Source organism: Myodes glareolus, chromosome 7 (assembly GCF_982192425.1).
Source record: "Myodes glareolus chromosome 7, mMyoGla1.1, whole genome shotgun sequence".
NCBI lineage: Eukaryota > Metazoa > Chordata > Mammalia > Rodentia > Cricetidae > Myodes > Myodes glareolus.
Genome location: NC_142032.1, coordinates 20,532,168 through 20,558,557, shown reverse-complemented (window position 1 = coordinate 20,558,557; position 26,390 = coordinate 20,532,168). Strand labels below are relative to the sequence as shown.

The 26,390-nt window shown below is 52.2% G+C and overlaps 1 protein-coding gene across 1 annotated transcript in view; it reads right to left on the bottom strand.

Moving 5' to 3' along the window:
- Positions 1-26,390, bottom strand: part of Slit1 (slit guidance ligand 1) — a 154,423-nt gene that overhangs the window by 39,820 nt on the left and 88,213 nt on the right. Inside the window, exons 5-18 of the mRNA XM_048452878.3 lie at positions 17,938-18,009; positions 16,881-16,952; positions 16,402-16,473; positions 15,871-16,034; positions 14,405-14,552; positions 13,926-13,997; positions 13,414-13,485; positions 11,514-11,585; positions 10,545-10,688; positions 3,659-3,822; positions 3,015-3,038; positions 2,728-2,872; positions 1,696-1,770; positions 1,427-1,570 (exon numbers count right to left, since the gene is read on the bottom strand). Of these exons, the coding sequence (XP_048308835.3) occupies positions 1,427-1,570; positions 1,696-1,770; positions 2,728-2,872; positions 3,015-3,038; positions 3,659-3,822; positions 10,545-10,688; positions 11,514-11,585; positions 13,414-13,485; positions 13,926-13,997; positions 14,405-14,552; positions 15,871-16,034; positions 16,402-16,473; positions 16,881-16,952; positions 17,938-18,009 (1,440 nt within the window). The remainder of the gene's footprint in view (positions 1-1,426; positions 1,571-1,695; positions 1,771-2,727; positions 2,873-3,014; positions 3,039-3,658; positions 3,823-10,544; positions 10,689-11,513; positions 11,586-13,413; positions 13,486-13,925; positions 13,998-14,404; positions 14,553-15,870; positions 16,035-16,401; positions 16,474-16,880; positions 16,953-17,937; positions 18,010-26,390) is intronic.

Sequence of the window (26,390 nt, the reverse complement as noted above, 5' to 3'; positions counted from 1 at the left end):
TTTTGTTTTGCTTTGCTTTGCTTTGCTTTGCTTTGAGACAGGGTTTGTTGGCATAGCCCTGGTTGTACTGGAACTCACTCCGTAGACCAGGCTGGTCTTGAACTCAGAGAGATCCACCTGCCTCTGCCTCAAGAGTTCTGGGATAAAGGTGTGTGCCACTTCCCGCTGCTGACTAGATGCTCTTACTATGCTAATAATATTAATAATAGAGAGAATGGTGATGATTTTTGGAGAAACTGGCCGTGTGTGTGGCAAAGACCATCATGAGGGTTATATAGATGTAGCTATAGTGACCCATGTGTGTGCACATATATGTTTGTAAGTATAAAAATATATGTATATAAAGCATGAGAAGGGCAGCTACCCACACCTGTGACTCTGGTCATTTGTGGGTGGTACTGAGGGTCTAGACACTTCACAGTCCCTCCTGAGTTTTTGCTGCCCCGTCCCCACACTGACCCTTCCTAGGTCCCTCTCCTCTCTGAGCCTCCCTCAGAAAGAACACAAGTGACTGGTTCAGTCTCTCCCAGGACCCGAGAGGAACTGGGCAGATATAAGAGGGAGGGGACTAGCCAAACAGGAGCAGACTGGAAATACAGCCATGCTCTGCTCACAGGGAAAGACTGAGCTGAGAAAGAGCGTTCGACTGGCCCCGCTTTCCCGAAACTCCCCAGTGTCCCACATGCATTTACAAGATACCAGCACCAGAAGACAGAGCTAACTATGCTGCATGCATGACAGGGACTTCAACCCAGGCAGGTGGCTCTGAGAGCTGCATCTCCAGAACGGCAGTCACTACCCATCGGCAGCTAAGATGAGTTGGAATGGAGTGTGTCCCACAGCCGCAGGTGGCTCTGAGATGGACAGCATACACAGGGACATCTGTGGAGACCAACAGGAATGTGGCCTCTCCCCTGGACACTGACGAGCCAGCACTGCCTGGAGGGAGCTCCCTGCAGTGGTCATGGAGGGTGATGACCATAAGATCCTAATGGATTCCCAGGGCCTGGAGCGCTCTGGCTGGCTCCAAGTCACAGTCCAGAATTTCGAGGGATGGTGGACATCTCTGCTCTGACATCTACACATACCAAGTCACCCTGGCAGGATCCCCTCACAGCTAGCCACCCAGCTTGTGGTTGTTCTGGCCACTTCGAAACATGTGCCACCTGTATCCCAGAAGCCTTGACCACAGGGCCCTGATGGCGGGGGTTCCAATCACTTTGCCCCCTTACCAGGGGCCAGCCCACATCCCAAGAACGAGAGGATGGGCCTCACGACAGTTACGGCCATGAGATCATCTGTCCTATCAGCCAGGTTCGTCAGGGGTCCCACTCTCCTGCCAATGGGACTAGGAGTAGGCTAATTCTCTTTAGTTCAGAGGCCCATACTGTGCCTTGTCTTGGTGCCTCTAGCTCCACCCACTCACAGGGTCCGTAAGCCATCTAGACCACGGAACATGCCACTTCTGATGGACTCCAGCTGGTTGGCGGTCAAGTGCAGCTCACTGACAGAGGAGGCACCTTCGAACGTCCCGTCTTCAATTTCTGACACCTTGTTGTTGCTCAGGTTACTGGGAGAGGAAAGATGGGAGAATGGTGGGTTCCCTGCACCCAGGGGTGCTCTGCACCCTAGCCTTTTTCTTCCTATTCCATGCCAGCATCTTGATGGGCACCATCCCACCAATGGGAAACTCACATTTTCTTCAGGTGTGAGAGCTTCTTAAACAGCCCCGTGGCCTCTAGGATAGAGATCTCATTGTTGTTCAATCGTCTGTAAAAGACAAGCAATGGAACAAACACACACATATAGGGTCGACCTAACTATGCCTTTCACTTTGAGATTATGGGGTGCAAAGTAGGCTGACTGAAATCATTTCAAAAGAAAGCTGGACCTGGCACTGGGCAAAAGAGGGGCAGCGAATAAGGTATATTTTTAACATTAAAAATGTCATGAAGGAGCCAGGTGGTGGTGTTGCACACCTGTAATCCCAGTACTCGGGAGGCAGAGGCAGGCGAATCTCTGAGTTTGAGGACAACCTGGTCTACAGAGTGAGTTCCAGGACAGCCAGAGCTACACAGAGAAACCCTGTCTTAAACAAAATGCAATGAAAGCACAGCACAGGGTTTTAGTGGCAGAGGTGCCTGCCACCAGCTCGGAATGTTGGAGTCCTGTCCTCTTCTACATGATAGGAGAGAACTGTCTCCCCAAAGCTGGCTTCTGATCACACGGGTTCTTTGGCATGAACACACACACACACAGGCACACACACACGCACACACACACACTAACAGACAAGTGGAACAAAAGTAATAAAGATTTGCTTACATAAAAGACAAATGTGTGTAGAATTTTGCATCTGCAGACAGACACAGGCACACACATTCATACAGTTAGATAAAGGAAAACAGTAGCTGAGGGGTGACTTCAACCTCAGTTTGAGACAATGATTCATGTCTCCCTAAAGAATCATCCCTAAGAAAGCCACTCATGGTTCAGGCTGGTGACCAGTCCTAGATGTCAAAGACTCGTCAAGGAGGTGGGGAAGCAGGAGTAGGGGTCATGGATGAGGGTTACATCTTGCCAAAGCTGTCAGCCGGCATGCTCCAAGCCAGTGTCTCCCATGATCCCCCACACAGAGCTGGTTTGGAGAGGAGCCCTAAGTAGACCAGACCCAGGCGGGTCAGTGGATGCCCGGTCGGGGGGAGGGTGGGCGGATCAGGCACTCACAGCTCAGCTGTGGACTGCGGGATGCGCTCGGGTATCTTGGAGAGCTTCAGGCTGGAACACTCCACCACGCTGGCCTCACAGCGGCACTTGTGGGGACAGGCCACATCGCTGGTACACTCACTGTTCAGGTGGTAATCCTCCGTCCCTAGTGAGAGGGTGGCAGGGCTAAGGGTCTGAGTGGGCTCCAAGCATTCGACGGCCCCCAAGCCCCCACCTGCACAGCCTTCCCTCCACAGCCACCATCTCCGCCCCTACCCCCAGCTGGACATTGTCTCCCACTCTCCTACCTGGAATGAAGTACTGCTCTTTGGCTGGGGAGAGAAGCAAATGCACCAGAATATAGAATCAGCCAGGTCAGCCCCATTCCCCATGGAAGGCACCCCAGGAACGCAACTGGGTCCCTGCATGGAACTGCCTTTGCCTAGCCCACCTCTATGTGTAGAAGGCCTTATTCCAGAGCACACATGTCCCCAGGTCAGTGCTGAGCAGCACCCCTAAACCTTCCGCTTGCACAACACAGGCAGTCACTGTGCTGACCCTGTGGATAGGATTGATCCTGGGTGACACTAGGATCCTGAACCAAAGCCCAGGCTCGGAAGCTGATCCAAACTGCCCAGTGACAGACGCCAAGTGGGCTGCATCTCCTAGGCCACTTCTCCATCTCAGGTCTGGAGGAGTCGCCTACCTCACTGAGATGCTTCCTTGGACACAGTGTCACATTAGAGCTGACCTGGGAGCAGAGGTCTCCCTCCACGGCTCCAGCAGGCCTACTTCCCCCAGGCTGTAGCTAAGTCAGGGGCAAGGCAGAGGAGCCATCCCATCCAAGCTCCAACCAGCCAGCTCAAAAGTGCCTGAGGACTTCTTCGTTAAGGCCACCGGGACACATTGTGGGTCCCCAAGCCCACTGGAGACACACAGGTGTGGCCCTTACCTGAGCAGCGGAACTTCTTGCTTTTGATCTGCCCAATGCGCTTGTTGGCGAGGCGCCGGGGGCTGGCACAGCGGGCCCCACTTGTCTCAATGGGATTGGTCCGTAAGAAGTCCGCCAGCCACTTGAGGTTACAGTCACAGATGAAAGGGTTCTGGGCCAGATGCCTGTCCAAAGGGACACATGGGCTGTCAGAGACCAGGGCCGCTGACCCATATGTAGGCAAGGCTTTGTAGCCACCTGGGGCTGAATCAGTGCTGGTGGCCTCAAGTAGAACAGAGCCAGCCATGAGAGAAATGTGGCATAGAGAATTGTCAGTGTGCATCCCTCTGCCAGCCCATCGGAGAGAGGATGGAGAGACTGACAGGCCATCCTGCTCCTACCTGATGAAGAAGCTGAGGTGACAGAATGCCAAGTCAAACTTGGCCTCTGGGCCTCCCCATGGCCACTGTCTGGGTCTCTTTCTCTCCTGCAGCCTCAGGCAGCCCAGTGCCTACAGCCGCCATCTTGAAGAGCAATGGGGCCAGGGTGGTGAGGCTGGGTCTGTCTTCATGGCAGCTGCACCCAGAGTCACCACGCCACCCCAAGCAATAGTATTGCCTTTCCTTGTCAGGGTTCTAGCAGTCTCTCACCCCAGGAAAGAATAGCAAACAGCCTGCTAGCTACTCTAGAGATCCATTCAGCTCCCTGCCAGCTGCCTGTATCACCAGCAGGTGATGTGAAAGTGTGGGGAGCAGCTCACAGTGGTGGCTGCTACTATTCATATTACCCCAACAAGCCAGCTGCCAGTTCTATTTTTAAAGATTTAGTATTTTAATTATATGCATGTGTATGTCTGGGGTTATATGTGCTTGAGTGCAGGTACCAGAGGAGGTCGGAGGTGGTGTGGGTTGCCTGGGGTGGGGTGATGGAAACTGAACTCCAGTCCTCTGTGAGAGCAGTATGAGCAACTTCTAACCACTGAGTCACCCTCCTGTGCAGCTCCACCACTCCTGAACCACGCCATCAGCAGGCCTGCTTACCCGTCTGGGCACCGTCCCACTGGGCATGTCTGCAGAGGGCTGTCAGGATGAACATTCCCTGTCCCTGTCCTAGCTGTCACCCTTGAGCTAGAACTCGGATATACAATATAGAACTAGGTGTGGAGGGCCATGGGTCAGGGCAGGGCCACATCTCCATCTGAGTGCCATCATCCAAGCCATATTGCTTATTAGCGCAGCCTAGCCCCTTCTAGGAACTGCATAGTTCTCAAAACCTAAGTGAGACCTGGTCCAGGGCCTGTGCCCAGCTCAATCCATACTTTGCACGACCTCTCTCCTGTCCATCACCTCCTATGTCCAGTCTTTGACCCTGGTTTGGGATGCTGACCAGGGCCTGCATTGGCCCAGCTTTTCCCCCCTTGCCTTTTTTGAGTCCTGGCTCTTCTTACCTCCAGGTCCCTTCCCTGCCTCTGCATCCCACTCAGTGAGCAAGAGGATGTGATGTTGACTTGCCAGGTAGACTGGACCACTTGAAACAAGGCAGGATTCGGGGGCTGCTCAGGGGCCTCCCAGCTTCCCCTCACCCTCACCTGCACCCTAGCGCTATGTGTCTGCTGGATTGATGCTCCCCTGTACATGACCTGGGCAGACTCTCCTTTCCAATCAGTGAGACAGGTTAGGTGGTGTGGCAGCATGCGAGGTTTTTGAGTATAAAACAACGTAGAACATGGGGTGAGTGGTTTTAATACAAACTTAAGTTTTGACATCAGCTGGATTTGTGTGTGTGTGTGTGTGTGTGTGTGTGTGTGTGTGTGTGTGTGTGCTGTGCCAGAGAACTCATCCGGGGCTTTGAGCAAAGCTAGCTGAGTACTCCACCACTGAGCAATGCCCCAGCCTCAAATGGATGTCTCTAACAATTTCAGGTGACAGGCAGCTGTAGAGGGCAGGACATTCTCCAGTATTAAAGGCGTACCTGGATACATGTGCCCCTGTGGCTACACCTGACTGCAGCAAACACTCTGACCGTGGAAGGACAGACAGCTCTTCATGTGTAAGGAGTGGCAGGGAGAGTCTCTGGGGACAGACGCTGGTCTACCACATTCACCATTAAGGAAATTCTGGATTTAAAGCCACAGTGAGGCCTCATTTCATACCCACAGCATGGTCGTAATCAGATCATTTCAAACGAAAGACAAGGCAGAGTGTTAGCCAGGTTGTAAGGGCTCTGCATAGGACCCTTGTCACATGACACTGTGGTGAAGGGAGGGCGCGGTGCTAAGGCCCCACTGTGGGGGCCCCTGGCAGCTCAGCTTCTTGACTAACAGTGAACTCACTCTGTGCCCCAGTGACCCGAAAGAAATGAAAACACTGACGGATGGGGAGCTGTAAGTCAACTTCCCGGAAGTGCTCTTGGGAAAGGACCCAAATGTACTTCAGCCGGGTGGGGTGAACAAGACTTGGCCACTCTGATACCCTGGGATGTTACTGTCAATAACAAAAGCCACTCCTCTGCCTCTGTTTTCTTGTCAGTCGGGTAAAGGATGAAATACCCAACAAGATGCAAAAAACTCAAAACATTCTGCTACGTGAAAGAGGTCAGTTAGGAAAGGCGGCCCACTGTATGACACGGCCAGAGATAGGCAGTCCCCAGATTGGAAAACTGCCCAGGGGTTGCCGTTGGCTGTGTTGGGAATGGGTAAAGGGACCAGGGAGCCTGGTGAAAACCTTCCAGCCCTGGACTGTGAGCAGCTTTGTGGATTTATTTGGTCCCTGAACTACTCGCTTAGAAACTTTAGACCTGTAAAGTCAAACCTCCGTGAAGCTACATTGGTTTGTTAGTTTGAATTTTGAGTCAACATCTCTATTTGTTTCTCAGACTGAGTTTGACTCTTGGTCTCCAGCCTCGTGAGCAGCCGGGACCCTCAGCATGCAGCATTTTGTTTGCTGTTGCATGGGGGGGAAGGGGAAGCAAAACTGCTGCAAACCCAGACATGCAGCTCTGCAGCTCACACACGGGTGCTGTGGATCAATCAAGCAACCCACAGGACGGTGGATTTACTTCTGCACTCAGCCAGGGTAGTGGACTTGTCCCTGGCTCTAGGAAGAGGAGATGACCATAGCTTAGGTTCTCACGTCTTTTGCTCTTGTTCCAAATCATGATTCTGTTAATATGAGCAGGTGTTTAAGGCAGTCTGGCTTTGCTTGGCAGCCATTCCTGGAGCCAGTTCTGCTGAAGTACAATTAAGGAAGTTACCTGGTTTTTAAATGATAGGGCTTGTTATTGTTCAACCTTGTGGAGGTCTCAGGATTGCCTCTATCTCAAGTTTCTTATGAATAAAAATACAGTCAGTAGGCCCTGCCTCCATGGGGTCACTGTTGTTGAGCAAGATAATGCATACCAAGAACATGAGTCCCTCCATTGCATCCCCCATCTCCTTAGCAGGCTTCTGCCAGAGACGCTGCCAGTCACCGGAAACAACCATCTCACCCACCTCTTCCCATAACCTCTAATTCCACATGCTCAGTGAAGTTCCCCGTGGATAGGTTATTCCTCTCACTGCCTGTAAGTAAATTAATTAACAGGAGCCAGGCTGCAGGTGTAGGTGTGAGCTTAATGAGTTTGTCCTTGTAGCTGACATCGACTTGCTGAGCAGAGTCCCCAGAGAGTGGGTGTCACAGCTGTAACTGCACCTGCTCAGACTCACACAGATGTTGCCTAACACTGAGGCAGCCCCAGCAGGGACCACCCCGACCACAGAAGCCAGACCCCAGTGAGTAGGAAGGAGGGAGGGGGCAGAGAAGCTGAATTTAAGCAGGTAGCAGGTGGACCTCTCTGTGTGGGGAGTACTCTTGATTAATGATAGAACACAGCAGCAGCAGAGAATGTGGAAGACTGAGTCCCAGCACCACCCCTTCAGGACCCTGATTCATTAGTGGGCACGGAGAATGTATTTAGTGGCTCGTCTCCCTGCTGTGACTAAGTACCGGGCATCTTTCTACCCATGGGTCTAAGAAAAGACAGCGTCCATGCTGGTGGGGCGGTATGGCAGTGGAAAGATCAAAAGAGAGTTGGGGTCACCGGAAGTAAAGAAGCAAAGATGAACGTCAGCCACATTCAGGGTGGGGCTTCCCATCTCAGCTAAACCTTTCTGGAAACGCCTTCGTAGATAAATCTAGTGGTGTGTTTCCATGGCGATTCTAAATCCAGTCAGGTAGATAATGAAGTTAATCACCACAAAGGAGGTCAATGGTTTCTTCATTAAAAAAAAAAAATAGGCAACTACACAGATTCCTGATGCTTCCCAAATCCTCTTGCCAAGAAACCATCTGTCAGTCAGCTAATCAAACCTGAACCTGAACAAGCTCCTAGATCAATGTTCAGTCTAAAACAGTTGTTCCCAACCTGTGGTCACAACTCCTTTGGGAGGTCAAACCAACCCTTGCACAGAGATTGCATGTCAGATATCCTGCATATCAGATATTTACATTACGATTCATAGCAGTAGCAAAATTACAGTTAGGAAGTAGCAGTGAAAATAGTTTTATGGTTGGGGTCACCACAGCATGGGGAACTGTATCAGAGGGTCGCAGCATCAGGAAGGTTGAGAACCACTGGTCTAGAAGGACATAGAGGGACCAGGGGGAATTAGTGACTTGGTCCCACAGAGATGCTGTTTTCCAATGTGACAGAGCAAATTCTGGAGTGTCACCAATGAATGAATGACAGGGAGTAAAGGCAATGGAGGACACCTTACTTCCACGGGAAATATTCCCAGGCTTGTGTGCTGAAGTGTTGGTCCCCACTTTTTGGGGGGAGAGCTAAAAACTGCAAGAGGCAATGCTGGCTGGAAGAGTCACTGGGGAGAGTCTCCTGAGGGTGTCTGCTTATTTTAAAACTAAACTTATTTATTTGGAGGGGCACATATGTCATAACATGTCTGTGGAGGTCAAAGGACAACTTGTAGGACTCAGTTCTCTCTTACCAGGTGGGCCCCAGGGTCTGAACTCAAGACATCGGTTTTGGTGACAGTGCTTTTACCTGCCGAACCATTTCACTAGCTTCCTAGGGCATTCTCTCTCTTGCTGAGGGATAGCAGGTCACGGCGCAACACCCAGAGACTGTATTCATAAAGTCAGCCTTGAGTTGGGGCAGAGCCAGCATTGGCTATAGAGAAGCCAGGAATATGGGTAGAGAAGATGCACAGGAAGGAGTAGGGAGGGACTTAGAGATTTCACCATCTCTTCCATCTGGAAGGTGTGGAGAGGTCAACTGGTTGCCCCTCTGCCGCTCCTCTGATCTATCAGGTTTTACCTCAATATTTGACTCCCACGTCTTTATTGGTAATAGGACAAGTTAAGCACCTCTCTCTCTCTCTCTCTCTCTCTCTTTCTCTCTCTCTCTCTCTCTTTCTCCCTCTCTCTCTCTCTCTGTCTTTCTGTCTCTCCCTCTTCTCCTCTTCCTGCTCCTCCTCTCCCTCCCTCTTTCTCCATCCTGAAGGCGCTCCTCTGCCGTATCCTCCCATCTCCAATGAAGTTACACACAAGGACCAAGTGGCCATGGGCTGAACAGTGAACCCTCTGAAACAAAATAAGCTGTTTTGAGCCTCTGTTTGAGCCAAAGTAAGTCTTCCCTCATCAGTTGCTTATGTGAGGCATCTGCCACATCAGGAGAGGCCAATGCACAGGTGGAGATGAAGATGCCTTAAACACACCAGTCCATTGTATAGGCCACATCAAATCCCGATTCCAATAGAGAATGAAGAATTGTCTAACATACAGGAGACAGGCAGAGTTCAAACACTGATTTAAATGTTTGATGATATAAAAGAATTAGTTATTAAATTTTTAGACACATTAACAGTCTTGCGGGTTTTGTTTGTTTTGTGGCGCTGAAGGTAGAACCTGGGCCCCAGGCATGTGAGGCAAGCGCTTTGGCCCTGAACTATAGCCCCCAACCCTTGTAGACACATTGTTTAAGGATCTCTGTCTTTCAGAGATTCAGAGGCCAGGAACAGAGGACAGATGATGACTGGCATTTGCTTACAAACAGTTTGGGTGGCATGGAAAAGGGGAGGTGGAGACAGGCAAGACTGGGGAGGAGTTAAAGCTGGTGATGAGCCACTTGGGGCTTCACTGTCCTGTTTCTGCTGTGCTTGTAACTCTCCACAGGGAGGGAGCACATCTCTCTACAGGGAGGGAGCATAGCTCTCCACAAAGAAGGGAACACAGCTCTCTACAGGGAGGGAGCACAACTCTCCACAGGGAGGGAGCACAGCTCTCCACAGGGAGGGAGCACAGCTCTCCACAGAGAAGGGAACACAGCTCTCCATAGAGAAGGGAATGCAGGAGCACAGCTCTCCACAGCGAGGGAGCACAACCATTGACTAGATTCAGTGCTCTCTGCTTCCCTGTTTTCCTGCTAACTCAGTATTACCACTCTCCAGATGCATTATTACTGAATGAACGAACATATTGCTGATTAAACGACATGCCATCCCTGAGAACATAGAGCTGTCAACATGGAAACATGGTTTAGAATCCACAGACACTATTATTGTTGCTATTAGTAAACTCCAGCTGGCATTTAGCCAGCTTTTCCGTGAGCTTATCAATATATAAAGATCCATGAATCTCTTAACTCTATGAAGATGTCCTCATTTTATGGATAGAAAAAAGGAAGGCCGGGAAAAGTAGTGAACTTGTCCCAGAGTCACCCGGTCAAAAAGATCCCTCACTGGGATGTGACCCAGGATCGTGTGTCTATCCAGAGTCTGCAGATGTCTGTCCTCAGTGGGAAGCCACCTCAGTGTGCACAGTAGCCCAGGGAAGGCAGCTATGTGGACTCCAGGATTGTAACCACCATAGGCTCCCCTGCTGGGGGAGTGAGAAAGAGGAAAGGGGGTGCTCACAGCGTCTGGATGGCCCGCAGGGAGGTGAAGGTGCCCTTGGCGAGACTCTGGATCTTGTTGTCATACAGGGAGAGCAGAGAGAGGTTCTGCAGGTCTTGGAAGGCGTCGGGCCGGATGCAGTTGATCTTGTTGGCATTCAAAAGCCTGGGGGCAGAGACAGGCTGTGGGTAAGAGAGTGACAAGGTCTAACCCTCACACAGTCTGCACCATCACCATCCTGGCCCTGGACACTGGCCTCAGGCCACCCCACACTGCTTTCAGTTTCTCTGTCTGCAGGCTACGGCTCTGAATTGATGCAGAAGAGTGCAGGGGCAGAGGGGTTCCTCCTTCCCATGATCTTGTGGGGTCCCCATGCGTACACAGGGGTGTTTTGATATAGTATCAACTAGGTCTAAATTCCTGACCTGACCTGAATTCTCTTGATTCCAGGAGGCAGAGCTGACCTGGGGACCCCTACAAGAGACAGCCCTTTCCCCAAGAGCCCAGGAGCCCAAGTCACATCTCACAAGCCTCTGAATCATGAGACTTAACAAACAGCGCTGAGCCCACCTCCGTTTCCACCTCTGACCTCCTAACCTCACTGGGGCAGATTGTCTTTATGTCCTAGCTCAGATGAGTCTTGTCCCCAAGTGTGGTATGAACTGAAGCTTCCAGAAAAAAAACCACAGTGTTAAAGATGCTACAGGGTTAGTTGCTGACTAGAATTTGATGATTGTGGAGAACTGGAATGTGAAGACCCAGGGACAAATTCTCTTGGGCTGTTCCCTGAAGAACCATCCACTTCCCACCTCGGTATCTGACCTGACGCCCTTGGGTACTACCAGGCCAAACATTGGGGCTGTATTAACAGACCCTAACTTCTACCAACCCCAAAGCTAAGAATATCATCAGACAGCATCTGCAACCTATCGCAGAGAGCTGGGGTCTGTGTCTCTGGGAAGCCGGAGGGCATCCCAGAACTGTTCTTACAGCAGCTGGAGGGTGTATAGGCCTCCAAACACACCGCGGGGCAGGTCCGTGATCTTGTTGCCATAGAGGACCCTGGAGAAAGGGCAACAGAGAGGGAAGGTCAGAGGGCAGCTTAGCCAAGACTCAGCAGGGCTCTGCGGGTCCACAGGCCTCTCACAAGAAGACTCTCCACCAATATGGTTACTCTAGCAGCTCGCCAGCAGATAGCAGTAGAGTCTTTAAGAGGCCTGTCTCTAGGAGGCAGGAAGATACCCACTCCAGAGGGCTAGCCTCGGCAGCTGTAATGTTACTGTGCCTACCCCTCTGCCCACTCCCACCCATGAACTCCACAGAAGTCTGCAATGGTGCCCTTCCAAGCGGCCTCACATAAAGTCATTCAGTCTCAGATTTAAAGGAGAGACAGTCTCCGGGCAGGAAGGATGAACACATTTTCGGAGAGACGTGGGGAAAAAAATAGAACGGCAGACAGCACATGTGGTAGGTGGTGGGATTGAAAGTGGTGTATTTTTATACTTTGATATTTGCAAAGTTTCCCACACTGAGCATGAATGAATCCTATGTATAATAAGAGGGAGGGGAATACAGTATTAAAAAAAAACCATGCAGACAGGAATGTCCTCGTGCAGATAGTAAAGCACTGTGTGTGAGGTGGGGGGTGTTGGAGGAGCGAGGAGTGTGCATTTTGTCCTCAGTGTGGCAGTCAGAATGAAAGCCTGCACATTGCTCCTCAAATATGTCTTGGAGGTCCTTCCCAGAGGAGACCATGACAAGGGTATAGGCCCCATGGTGAGGACCGTGAGGGTCCATGTGGAGCACAGTGAAGGTGACTTGCATGGGGGAGGATGGCCACCAGACTCAAGACTTGGTCAGATGTCTGACCTGGCCTGATCTATGCCAGGAACTGCAGGACCAAGATGGATTAGAGGGAGAAACTGGGCAGAGAGACAAGGCTGGGGCTGACTATGGCAGACGTAGACAACGGGCTCATGTGTTTGATACCAGCATACAATTTCTTAGACAGCAGAAAAGTGGCCTTGACCCCACGAGTGACATGGGTTATTATCACCTCTAATCTGTATTGGCCCAATGTAAGGTAACTATACTCATGTTTAAAGGAAAAAAAAAACCATTAAAAAACGAAAAGCCAAAAACCAAAAGCCCTACAGAACAGGCTACACAAAGTCTGATCATTTCAGCCAGCGACAGTGGCTCACACTCACACTGTCATGCCCATCTGTGTGGGTTGTGTGGTGCACAGCTGTGTGGGTTGTGTGCTGCACAGTTGTGTGGGTTGTGTGCTGCACAGTTGTGTGGGTCATGTGCTGCACATCTGTATGGGTTGTGTGGTGCACAGCTGTGTGGGTTGTGTGCTGCACATCTGTATGGGTTGTGTGCTGCACATCTGTATGGGTTGTGTGGTGCACAGCTGTGTGGGTTGTGTGGTGCACAGCTGTGTGGGTTGTGTGCTGCACAGCTGTGTGGGTTGTGTGGTGCACAGCTGTGTGGGTTGTGTGCTGCACAACTGTGTGGGTTGTGTGCTGCACAGCTGTGTGGGTTGTGTGCTGCACAGCTGTGTGGGTTGTGCAGTGCACAGCTGTGTGGGTTGTGCAGTGCACAGCTGTGTGGGTTGTGCAGTGCACAGCTGTGTGGGTTGTGCAGTGCACAACTTCATGGGCACTGTTCACAGTTCGCCTTATCATCTTGGGCTCTACTCCAAAAGAAGGCATGCATAAAACAGCAAGCTGACAGTCCCCTTTCTTCCCTGGCAGTGAGATGTCCATCCATGTCACTGGTCGGGTCGCTAGGCCATGCAGTCATGTGCCCAAGAGCATCCTAGGACTCTGAGCCACGAGGAACTTGGTCAGCTACAAAGCACAGCAGACCTCAGTGCCCTACTCACAGGGAATTCAAGGAGCGGAGGCCTTGGAAGGCATCAGGTGCGATCTCAGCAATCTGGTTGTTGCTCAGGTCTCTGCAAAGAGAGCAAGAAGAAGGTGGCTGCATCCTGAGGCTGCAGGCCTGGTCTCTTCTACCTCCCAACCACATAGGGCACAGGGCTTCTTTGAAAACAGAAAGGCCAGCTGCTCACCCATGCAAACGCCCACAGGCTGCTCTTTTTCTGTCCCTCCCGCTCAGGAAGAAACATTCTGCCTGGGCCCAGTGGCCTTCCCACTACCCTAATGGCTTCCTGACTGGAATGCTAAGGTGACAAGCTGCTGCAGGCATGGGCCAGGCTTGGACTCGGTGCCCCCATACAGGCCTCAGAGACACCATGTCACCCCACATCCAGACTAGCCCTAACACCGGAAGGCCAGCTGGGGGTGGGTCAAGGTTTGTCCCTAGGCTGTGAGACAAGACTGGCCCAGACTCTTCCTCTTGCCTGCTGGAAATTGCCAGAAAGACTTCACTCACATCCTGCGCAGCTTTCTGTAGGGAGAGAAGGCTCCTGGTGGGATGGATTTGATACCATTCAGTTCCAGGCGGCTGCAGGGAGAGGGACGGTGTGAGAAGGCTGAGGGTCGCTCTTAGTGACAAGCTCTTGGCCCCTGCAGCCCCTTCACCTGTGGGGCTGAAGTCTGGCAGGCAGATGAATATGTACTGTGATTTGATCCCCAGAATCCTGGCCTTCTGTGGCTGAGTAGGTGATCACCCCAGGGTGATGCTATACTGAGAAACCCACACTGGCAGCTCCACCCAACTGGGCCAGATTGGACCTCAAAAGGATACCCTCTCCCCAGTGTTGAGGAACTTCCCAGCCTTGTTCAGAGAGCTCAGCTGAGTCAAGCCACCACTTTCTCCATTTGTCACTGAGAAACCTGGGGAAGCCAGGGTGGCACCTGCCCCAGCTCTCCGTCGGTGGACAGGGCTTGGCTGAACTGCCCCTCACTCACATCTCTGTCATGGTCTCAGGCAGGTTAGCAGGGATGGCAGTGAGGCCTTTGCCACGGCAATCCACGATGCCACTGCTACAGGTGCACATGGCTGGGCAGGACCCGGAAGAGAGGGTGCAGGTGGGCACTCGTGTGGCCTCCCCCTGGCCTGCAGAGACAGTGGGTGTGACAACAGAGAACCTTACAGGGCCGCTGCCTCTCAGATCTGCAGCTGGGCAAGGACAGGGACACAGTCTGTGGCGGGGGGGGAGTCCACACAGGAGCTCCCCAAGGGTGCAAGAATTAAGAGTACACACTGACGGTCTCTGAACTCAAGCTGAACAGAACCGACTGCTCCCAGAGGTGATTCCTAGGCTAGTAAATTCCATCCTAAAATTCTGAAACTCTGAACCACTCAGTCTCCTGAGCCAGGACCCCCATATCCACAGGAGCTGGGTTTACCAAGCACTGGCTCTGTGCCCACACCATAATTAGCACAGTCGGTGCAGGGGCACCTCAACCCTCCTACACCACCCTTTACGAAGCATTCTTTCAAGTCCTGTGCTTGTGACACTCTGAAATGGTAGAAATTCACATGGCTCAATGACAAGTGTCACAGCCGGGGCCACGCCCACTGGGTGATGTCAGAGTGCACGCTGTTAAGTACTGTGGTATAACTTACATGAAGCTCGCCATTTGAAATGCTACCCAGACAGGTTGTACTTCCACCCCCAAGAAGGTCCCTTTGCCTCCTTCCTTAAGGATATCGCCATTCTGAGATGCAGCACCAAAGGCCCGCGGCTCTTGTTTTTGAACAGCACATAATTGCCATCACAAGGGAGGATCCCTTTCATTTATACCCCCCCCAAGATTCACCTTGTTGAGGACTCAAGTACTTATTACGCCTTTTTAATTGCTGAGTAGTATTCCACTTTATGACAAAACCGTTATTAGTAAATCTACCGTCGGGCACAATCTTCTGTGGAGCAAATGCATAGAGCCCAGAAAGGGGCAGAGTTCTGGTGTCCCCTCATCGGAAGCCAAGGGCAGCATCTGCCAATGTGGCTGCAGTGAAGCCACGGGCGAGATACGTGGCACTGGGAGGGGGGAAGGAGGGAGGAGAGGAGAGAGTGGGTGGCATAAAGAACAGGGTAAGGCATGAAGTGGAACCCGGGGTAGCAGAGGCTGGGGGAGCGGGGGACAGAGAGGAAGAACAGAGGGCGTGAGGGTGGGCTGGGGGAGGAGAGGAGGCGAGAAAGGAAACACACAGACCAAAGAGGTAGTGAGAGCAGAAAGGAAAAGACAGGCTAGAGGGGATGACCACACCGACAAGAGCTGAAGGACAGAGAGGGGGTGAGAGGGGGCAGGGGGTGAGTGGATTTCAGTGAGTGGATGCAGATGCTCATCACAAGGGAGGGATGGGCAGAAGGAAGCAGCGGTCAGGACAGGCGGTGAAGGCAAGTGAAGGCCAAGGACCTGGCACCCACCTGAGCAGCTGAACTCGCTCTTTTGCACCTCTGCCACGTTGAGGCCCCGGAGGCTGGCAGGCCCGGAGCACTGGGTGAAGAGCCCGATGGTGGGCCTCTGCCTCAGCCACTGCGAGAGCCAGGCCAGGTGACAGTCACAGAACAGGTGGTTGGAGTGCAGGCGGCTGCAGGAGGACAGCAGCTCCATCAGCAGCGCCTCCTCCCTCCCCCAGGCAGGGGGCTTTGGGCTTTGGCTCCTCCGCTCAGTCTCAACTCAGGGCTGTTCCCTGCTGCGGGAAACTCTTCCTTGCTCCCGTCTCTCCCAGCCTGCTCTACGGCCTGACTTTATCTCTCAGAGTTCACAGGGTCCCTTGCCCAGATCACCCACCTCAACTTCAAGGACAAAACCAAGCCATTTGTTGTCTAAGGAAAAACCGAGCACAGGAGGCATTGGATGCCTTTCCATTTCAGACCCCAGGCTACCCTGGCTGGCTCCGAGGCTGTGGACGGCCGTCCCACCCATACCCTCTTCCCACTGCCCAGGTGACTCACAAGGTCCGAAGCTTGGGCATGTGGTTGAAACTGGACACGGGGATGGTGGTGATGTTGTTGTTGTTCAGGGTCCTGAAAGGGACAGGCAGACCATTTAGCACCTGCCTAGCAAGGTTTACCAGAGACAGGACCCTCTGCTCATATAGAGACTCCCATGCCAGGTATGACATTTTACCTAGCGGGGAACCAGCTCTGCTCTGGGTGTGGAGGTGGAGGGGACAGCGCAGATCTAGGCAGATGCCTGCGATCTTGCTGTCCCGTAGACTCTAAGTCTGGGAGGACAGAGAGACAGATCTGGAAGGGCCACAGAAGAAAGGGCAGCTTGCTCACAAAGCGGAGAAAAGCGCTTCCCAGCCTCCGTGGTGGGAAATGGCCCACCCTCCCCTGTCTGGGAGGACTTTGGGCAGTGGACCTACGCGGCTAAGGTGTGACCCCCTGCGTCCGCTCCCCAGCTACAACCTACCCTGGGCTTTACTTACAGAACCTCTAGGCCCCGCAGGGCACGGAAGGCCCCTTCCTCAATGCAGGTGATCTGGTTCTTGTCCAGTTGTCTGTAAAGCAGAAAAAGCAGTAAGGACGAGAAGCATCGCCCAGAGGAGGGGCTGAACATTTTTTGACAGAACACTCCATTCTTTTAAAAGAAGAGAGTTCAATGATGTGTTGTGTGTGTGTCAGACCAAAGTAGAACTATTACTAAAAGCTGATTCCTTCTTATTTTCAGTTAAAACAATAAATGGAAATAAAAGTCCTATTACATTCCTCTACCCAGCCCTGTATGCCCCTTGGGAAGTGGGCATCCTTCCCTAACATTTAGGAGACCACCTAGAGTGCGTTGGCAGCTGACAAATGGAAGTCACCCAGGAGAAGTGACAGCAGGGGCTGGCAGCCAGAGTTCTGCTGAATGCCAAAAGAGATGGGCTAACACAGGCTACCTGGAGTGCTGCTTTCAGAGCGAACGGAAGCTGCGATCTGAGTTCAGTGGGAAAGAATGTGGTGATCGATTACCAATGTCTGCTCCAGGCATGGGAGGGAGTGTGTGACAAGCATGCCAGGCATTTGCCATTCCTGTCTGTAGCCAGACCTCAGGAGGTGGGAAGCCTGGACCAGAATAAATTTGAATACTAATAAAGCATTGCCTTTAAATAGTGCTCCATGGAGTGTATGCAATTTCCACATCTCATTTCATCCCCAGAATCAGCGTGTGGAGAGCACATTGTTTTCCTGAACAATGTAGGAGGCTCAGTGACAGTAACTGATTTTAAGCAAACTTAAGCAGTATTACCGGAGGAGACTAAACCCAGCTCTTAACCCAAAGAGCCAGAGTGCATGGCAAACCAGAGGCTGGGAGCATGGCCTGGCATCCATGGCTCCTACTTTCCTCAACCCAGTCCCCAGAGCGTACCTCCTGAGCACATGCTTGGCTGTCAAATAGAATCACAGGCAAGTGAAGGCATCGCCAATTCCCTTTAAGGTGACTTAGAACATATGGTAGAGATAAGGATAGTGCCAGGGCGGCCATCCCAGGCCCTTACTCACAGATTTTTGAGGTCTGTGGCTCCCCGGAAAGCCTTCCTGGGCACAGCCTGGAGGGCGTTCTCACTCAGGTCCCTGGGGAATAAACAGGGAGAGAAGGTATCAGTCAGGGAAGCCATGGTGAGAAGTGAGGCTAACGGCCTCCTGATGATGACATTCCAGCGTCTGGATGGGCTCTTGTTGCTCCGGAAACTGTGGCAGAATGAACAAACTGTGGCGTTAGAGAGGAGCTTCTGTCCTAAAAGATACACAGACACTCTGTCCCCAGTCACCTCTCCTCTGGGCAGAGGATGGTTACAGAGAAGCTCCCAGTAGCTGCATCAGCCCTAGCAGCCCCTACTCCATGATTGGTTGAACACCAAATACATGGGAGGGAGCTCTGTATGGCCCTCAACTGTTCTTAGCCTCCTCTCTGCTCTGCTGTCGAGGGAGCTGTGATTGCTGAAGGAGAGGGACACAAGTGGCCCACTCAGTCGGGAACTAGGCTGGGTCTGACCCTGAGTCTACCCTGGGGGATTACAGACAGCAAAGCACAGGAGAGCCTGGATCCCTTGGGGACCAGGTCACAGCCCAGGGCACCGTGCAGCCCTAGCTGGCTTCCTGCCCTCACCCCTCACCCCAGCAACTGCAGGAGAACCCTAAGCTAGACCCCCAACTACTGCAGAACCCAGACCACTAGCTCTCTTTTTTGTCTTGTTTGTTTGTTTTGAGGTCCAGTGGGCAGCTGAAGGATGCTCAAGAGAATGCCTGCAGGCCGTGAGGAGCCCTGAGACCTTTATGGAAAGGAAGGACAGGCTGGGTCAACTCTAAATGTTCCTGTACCCACATAGTGTTAGACACTCAGTAACACGGCTTCTCTTCTTCTCATGGTGAAATGCATGGACTAGAGCAAATGCTCTCTAAGCACCCCAGCAATGGGTCCCCCACATGTAAGGGCTCAGAGACATGGGCTGTGGTCTGAGTGCTGCTACCCCATCCATCCCTGGGTTGGAGCCTATGACAAGAGGTGGAGCCTGCAGGGGGGACTACACAGGGTCAGCCTCTTAGGCATGGAATTGGTACCTAACAGAAAGAGGCCTCAGAGGGCTGCTGTGACGGCTAAGCACCTAAGAACGCTTGGCCACTGGAACCTGATCAATGGAACTCCCATGGTGGATGGAGGGAACTGATTCCTGCAAGTTGTCTTCTGACCTCCATATTGTGTTCTGTGGCACATGTACCTCACCCCCAACCCCCTCACACACAGCAAATAAATTCATGCAATGTAGAAATGACAAGAACAAAGGCGCCTCAAACAGTTGCCTGTCCCACCACTGTAAGAGGGCGCAGTGATACCTGACTTCTGTGAATCATAGAGCGGGCCCTTCTCACACACCAAACTTTGAGCCTTGCCGCGGAGAACCATGAGAAATCAACTTCGGCTAGTTACAAGCCACCCACCCTGTGGTATTTTATTACAGTGGTGTGAATAGACTCAGTCACATGATCAGTGAAGGGCTGGTGGGGCATCCCTGAAGTGAGGGGCCACAGCTAACAGAGGCACTTAGGAGGTGGGGAGAAGAAAAAGTAGAACTGCCAGCTATCTTGGACCCCCAGGGAAGCAGGGAGCTAAGAAGGCCTGTTGTTTAGAAAAGGTAAAGGCAGGGAGGTGGTGCCCTAGAGAATTTGGGGGTACAGAGGGAGGCAGCAACTCCAGGAAGGCCCTCAGCCCAGTGCAGCTGCAGCTCACCCCCAGGCAGAGCCTGAGAGAGAACCTGGGCGGTTCCTCCTATGCATTATCCTCTTAATCCTCCCTTCAGCCATGCGAGGAGCTTTGTTATCATATTGATTAGCTGATCAATTGAGCCCAAGTCTGTTCAGTGCAGACTTTCCAATTGCTTGCAGGGATTTAGAAACCAGCAAGAGAGCAGGCAGGAGGATGCAGCAAAAAGAAGAAAATCAATGGCCAGTGCTCCGAATATGCCACGTGATTCTCAGGCCCACGAACTAAGGCAGAGTCGGGCTCAGTGCTTCCAAGAGCCAGCGAAGGGGATCAGCAGGACTCATGATCTATGTGGAGCCTAAATGGATCCGGATGTCAGGGGTGCAGCTGCCTGGGCACTCAGCTGAGACCGAATTCTCCCAGGGGTCTCTATGAAAAAATGGTGGCATAGCTTCAGCAGCGAGAGTGGATTCTTACAATAAACGGGTTTTGAGGGTTTCTCATCACAGCCTTGCATCAAGGTGTGTCTCGGGAAATCAATTCTGCAAGCGTGCAGACCAGGAGCTCATCAAGGAATGAGGGCAAGGAGCAGCCGGAAGGCCTAGCGCAGCCTGGAACAACTGGGTCAAGGCAGAGCCTGCAAGATGGGCCAGAGAGGATGATGGTCTGAGCTTTGTGGACAGTGCCGGGGACTAACGCTCCCAGAGCACAGAGCGATTAGAATGGACACTGAGAGCTTTGGGATGGATGGGGAGGTAACCCACTGGAGAAGCCCAGGCCAGTCATGGCCAGTCAGTGCACAGCGGGAAGCCTCTGTCCTATATAAGAGACCAAACGGAACAGTTTGTAAACCCAGAGAGGCAGCATGAAGGCCAGCAGGAGCCCGCAAGCCTTAGCAGCCTCAAGAAAATGAAGAGAGCTGACAGCAAAGGAGATAGTGGGAAGATTTAGGGGTTCAACCGCTCCTGCCGGCACCAGTCATGGGCCATTGAACCCAGAGTTTTTGTAGAATGGACATTTTCTGCCATGCAGAACCTGATGAAGATCCTGTGCATGCACAATTTAACACTTAAACCTCATTTCCATTTATCCGTACTCAGAAAATGGGGCTTTTGTCCCTCCTTTCCCCAAGGCTGATTCACAGTTGTTTCTAGAGTGGCCACTAGGGTGCGCCAGAAGCCTTCCCTGGATTTGTTACACAACTGCAAACGTTCTAGCAAGGCAGGTCTCACTTTTTGATGCACTTGACTTGCCGGAGGACACATTTCTTGTCTTTGTCACTCTCTCTCTCTCTCTCTCTCTCTCTCTCTCTCTCTCTCTCTCTCTCTCTCACACACACACACACACACACACACACACACACACACACACACACACCAGCTAAAGTTGCTCATTTGCTTGCACACGGCCGGTGTGGAAATCCCCACAGCACTGCCTGGACTTTGCCCCAGCCCTCAGCCTCCCATCATTCTCAAACTCAGGTTACCCAGCCCTGGTGGTTGCAAGACCCTCAATATTAGGAGAATGGCCAGATGTATGTTTGAGAATAAAGGGACCCTGGGGAGAGCGTGTGTGACCTGGTCCTGGTGATGTGAAAATCCCAACCAGCAGAGACCACATATATGCTCTGACAGAGAACTCGGGCTTCACAAACACGTGAGCAGGACCCTCAGTGCTGGCCGGGAAGTGGAGAGCGGAGCCTGTTTGGAGATCAGGAAGAGGCTACTGATAAGGAGGTGGACAGGGGTGACAAATGCTGGGAAGCCAAGGTATAGTGGAGAACAGCCTCAGTTGGATGCCAGGGTGAGAGGGTTCATCGAGCCCTGACTAGGCCACGTGCACTATGAGGTATTGGGCAGCCCTGCGCCTAGAAAACCCTTTAGCATCCCTTTTCCTAGCTCCCAACTGTCCCCTCTCCTACACACACACACACACACACACACACACACACACACACTCACACACACACACAGACACACACACACACACACACACACAGAGTTTCCTTTTTCAGCAAATACAGTGTATTGGATTGACATATGGATGTTTAATTGCCACCCATCGCTCTTGCTTCCAACGTATCCTGGATCTGGTGCCTTGCAAAGGCTCCATAACCTTAGCTGAACTGAACTAATGAAGATACTCAATGACCCTCCCATTCTGACACTCTCATGTCCTGGCCAGAGCAAGGGCCTGGGTCAGGATGCCACCCCAGAAGGGCAAAGGCTGGGGTCAGGAGTCTCTGAACTACTGGAGCTCCCGTGCCCAGTCTGTGCTTTGGGGTTTCTTGGACCCGCTCTGTCATACAGATGGCCTCTAAAAGGCAGAGCAGCGCCAACCAAGATGATGTCATCGTGACTCAGCTTCCCTTCTCACATCCAGATGGAACTTTGTGCTTCCAGCAAGGGATCTGGGCAGTCACGGAGGAAGGTAAGGGTCCCTCCTGAGAGCCTCCAGAGAAGTAATTCTGTCCTATGAAGTATAGTAAGGGTCCTGTAGGCAGATCTTCCCCCAGTCTAGCCTGTGTCCCATTCCCAAGGGCCAAGGACTCCAAAGGCAAGTTTCTACCCCCAGCCATTCCCCATTGGGTATGGGCGCCCAACCGCTTCCTCCCCTCTCCCTGACATAGGCATTCTCCCCAAGTGCCCGTTCCAGCCTCCTTCCACACTCTGACAAGCAGGGAATCAAGGTCAGGACCCCATGTCCTCACTACTAATCCCCTTTAGGCTCTAATCTCTGACGGAATCTCAGCAGCCACACCGCCTCTGAGGGGATTAGTGGGGCCCAGTTGGGGCAGGGCATTGGGCACCAGCCAAGGCCACATCGGGCTCTGGGCTCTGCCATGGATCTGCTGCCCCCTGCAAAGCTCTTTATTTTGTGTCTCTCCAAGCCACAGAGAGGTTCAGCACAACCCGGTGCGCCGGGCACCTTATCCAGAGCTTCCTTATCAGCAGACTGCAAGACTGTAGACCTGGGCTTGGAGCATAGCAAAGCCAGCCATGTGCGCACTGAGCACCTGGTCCAAGTCTTTGACTCCAGGAGTGTGTAGGGGTCGTGGCTTGACCTCCTCTGCCGAAAGCACAAGCAGTTGTCATGGTGAGGCATGGGAGAGCTCAGTCAAAGCTACCGTGAGGTCATTGTCTTTGGGGCTCTGTGATAGGAATATGGAGCCTGGGGTTTGGCAATCACCAGGGGCCCCAGGTGGGGCTGGACTCCAAACAAGGAAGTTTCCAGTGTCTGTGGGTGTGTGTCATTCACTCAGCCTGCCACAGGTGGCTAGTGTCCAGCACACAACATCTCATACATGGAGGAGACCAACTACCAGGCATCCAGAGCAATGTGCTGAACAGGTCAGCCCTGGTATCCAGACTAGCACCTTCAGCGGACTGGCAGAATTTTTTGCATGTAGCAAGGGCTACAGCAAACTGGAACATATTCAAGCTGGAGGGCTACATCTGGCAGAGAGAAAGATTGAGCGCTTTGATGTCCCTAGCCAGTGCTGAAGCCACTGCAGCCTCTGTACCCAGACATCGCTTCAAAGCAGCCAGGGTCTGACACCTATGCTTTAGTGGGGAAGAAAGGAAAGGAGCTGCGGGCCTCTCTTGGGGGGGGGGGGGCGCATAGGTTGCATGAGGGAACAGGAGGGGTTCAGGAAGTGGGAGTAATCAGTCACTTTGTTTACTCAGCAGGCCCTTTCTGCATTACAGCTAGGGCTGAGGGCAGGGGAGACACTATCTACCTTTGCTTAGCACTGGAGCTCACTGCTCGCCAAGGAACTGAGTCTTGTTCTCACAGTGGGAAGGAGCCCCAGCCTATGGAACAAAGTGTGTTGTCACAGGCAATTCCTGACACCAAGCTCCTGGGGGTAGTTTGGACATCACCATCATAGAGTATCAGTTTTGAATCTTCTGTTTCCCCTGTTTTCTGGGAGCTCAATGGGCACAGGCATTGGTATCAGCAGAAACCTCCCTCCTGCCATGAGGCTACCAGCTTCGTGTGCAACCTTCACATACCACCACCACCACCACCACCACCACCACCACTACCACCACTACCACCACGATCACCACAACCACCACCACCACCACCAAAACTGTGCAAAAACCTCACCAGACAAAGGCACTAAGTGGTCTGGCTAGCTACACTATAAATCACTCTGTGACGCTGGCTTGACACTGGCGTGGTTGCTAGGCAGCTGTGAACACTGACCCATAAAACTAACATCCCCGAAGAGGTCCCCGCAACAAAGCAGCTTTCTCATACGAGCTGACTTGCCTCCAAGGCAAGGAGGTTCTGATGTTAGGGCCCCACTCAACTGAAGGACACCTAGGACACTGAACTGTCCCGTCCTTTTATTTTGTTGACAGTCAAAAAGTGGCACCCTTGAGTCCCAGCCGTCCAGCGAGAACACAGAGCCGGGTGGTGAGGGGGATGATGAGATGGTGGGGAGAAGCAAGCCATCTCCATCGGAACAGGGCAAGCCTGCCTGTGCACCAGGATGGGGAAAGGCTGTTCAATTTATCAAGAGTGCCTTCTTCACAGAGGAATGCCTAGGAAGTCTCAAGCGCTTCTTATATAAGGCAAAGCTGGTCCTTGCTGTTAGGAACCAGGACCATGGCTAGCCTTAGAGGGAGGTCCAAGGGGCTGCTGGATGCTCTGATGTTTCCCTCATCTCTCTGGGTCTACTGACCGGAGTGTTTGTTTGGAGGGTTTGTTCACCACGATGTCTATGGCTGGAACCTTTCTCTCTGCACATGCGACACTTCAGTACAGAGTTTTCACAGCAACAATGGAAATGCTAATTTGGTGTCCGCTGCTTGCAGACTTCGAACAGGCACTGGCTGTCACCCTCCTCCATCTCCTGGAGACAAGTCACAGGCAAGCCTTTTAAGGTGACACACTTGGAGACACTGTATTCACAATCATAAGGATTGGGCATGGTCTCCGGCTGGAGGAAAGCTATCCACAGCACGAACAATCCGTGACCAAGAGACACAGGGGCTTGGACAGTGGTCCACACAGACAGGCTGAATTAGGGAGTGCGCACCATGGACAGCAGCACTGGACTCTGTGGGCGAAGACGCTGCATTTCCCAGGGTCTCTACTATCAAACTCCATGGTCAGGGGGCTGGAGAGATGGCTCAGTGGTTAAGAGCATTGCCTGCTCTTCCAAAGGTCCTGAGTTCAATTCCCAGCAACCACATGGTGACTCACAACCATCTGTAATGGGGTCTGGTGCCCTCTTCTGGCCTGCAGGCATACACACACAGAATACTGTATACATAGTAAATAAATAAATATTTTTAAAAAAATCTCCACGGTCAGGTTCCAGGTTCCACAACTTCCGGAAGAACAGGCACTGTACTGGGCTCCAGGGATGTGACCTCACACAGTATGGGAACACGGCACTGGAGGATACAGGCCTCAGGAAAACAGGGACAAGGGAAAGGAGGGTGGGAGTGGGGATGGGAGCAGCTGGCAGAAGTCGCCATGTTTCAGGAAGGAATGAAGGTGGCTGCTGGCCTCTCTCATAGAGGAAGATGACAGCAATCAGAGGGAGAGTTTACAAAATGAAGAAAGGGAACACAGGCCAGGTATGGTAGCTCACACCTTTGACGCCAACACTTGGGAGGTGAACCTCTATGAGCTAGAGGCTAGCCTGATCTATATAGTGAGATACATGACAGCCAAGGCTACATAGTAAGACCCTGCCTCAGAAAAAAAAAAGGGTGGCAGGGGACCACCTGCTCTGAATGGGCCCTGGGCTTCTCATAGTGCGTAGACTAAGGCCAAGCATTAGCTGGTTCTGAGGCTGAGCTTGGTGCCCCACCTCATCCTGTCAGTCTAAGCAAGGCCCTCAGCAGTATCTCCAAGGGAGGTTAGAGGATACAGGCCAAGTTACAGGTCAGCTAGCCAAGGGATCAAAGAAAGACACCTCTCTTTGTTGTCTTTAAGACTTCGGCTTCAGTGGAGCTGTTTCCCTTATCTTGTGGCCTAAGGACTCCTGGTTGTCTGTCCTGGCTCCCTGTAGCTAAGGTGGAAAGCTGGGGTCAGGTTCACCTCAGACCAAATACCAAGGCAAATGAGAGCAAGTCTTCAATGCTGTGATTTTAAGAGACAGGGAGAGAGAGAGAGAGAGAGAGAGAGAGAGAGAGAGAGAGAGAGAGAGAGGGAGGAAGAGGAAGAAGAAGAAGAAGAAGGAGGAGGAGGAGGAGGAGGAGGAGGAGGAGAAGAAGAAAAAGAAGAAGAAGAAGAAGAAGAAGAAGAAGAAGAAGAAGAAGAAGAAGAAGAAGAAATAATAATAATAATCCAGGATTCTCTCACTCGAGAGTTAAAGTCAGTCAGTTTGATAAATTTTTGGACAAATCGGCCATTCCATGAATTGCCTTCAGCAAATTGGCTTTTAGCAAAATGGCATTTGGTAGATTGTTCTGTTTCTGACACAGAGATGCTTTTACAGGGCAATTATGCACGCACACACTCCCAGCCTGGCACGGGGGCACAGCAGCCCTTCTGCAGATGGCCGACCCACCCACCTCACACACTGCACAGTGCTTGGATATGGGGTCAGAGAACTGAGGAATGCACACAGTGCCCAGCATGTGGAACCCTTCCTGCTGCCTCTTCCTCTGCCCAGCCCATCTGCACATAGAGGGAAGATCCTGTGGATGGCATTGAGGCAGGGAAGCAAGGGTTAATGCACTTGGTGAAGAAATGAAGCCAAGGGAAGGAGCAACAGGGCTTGGCTTGTGAA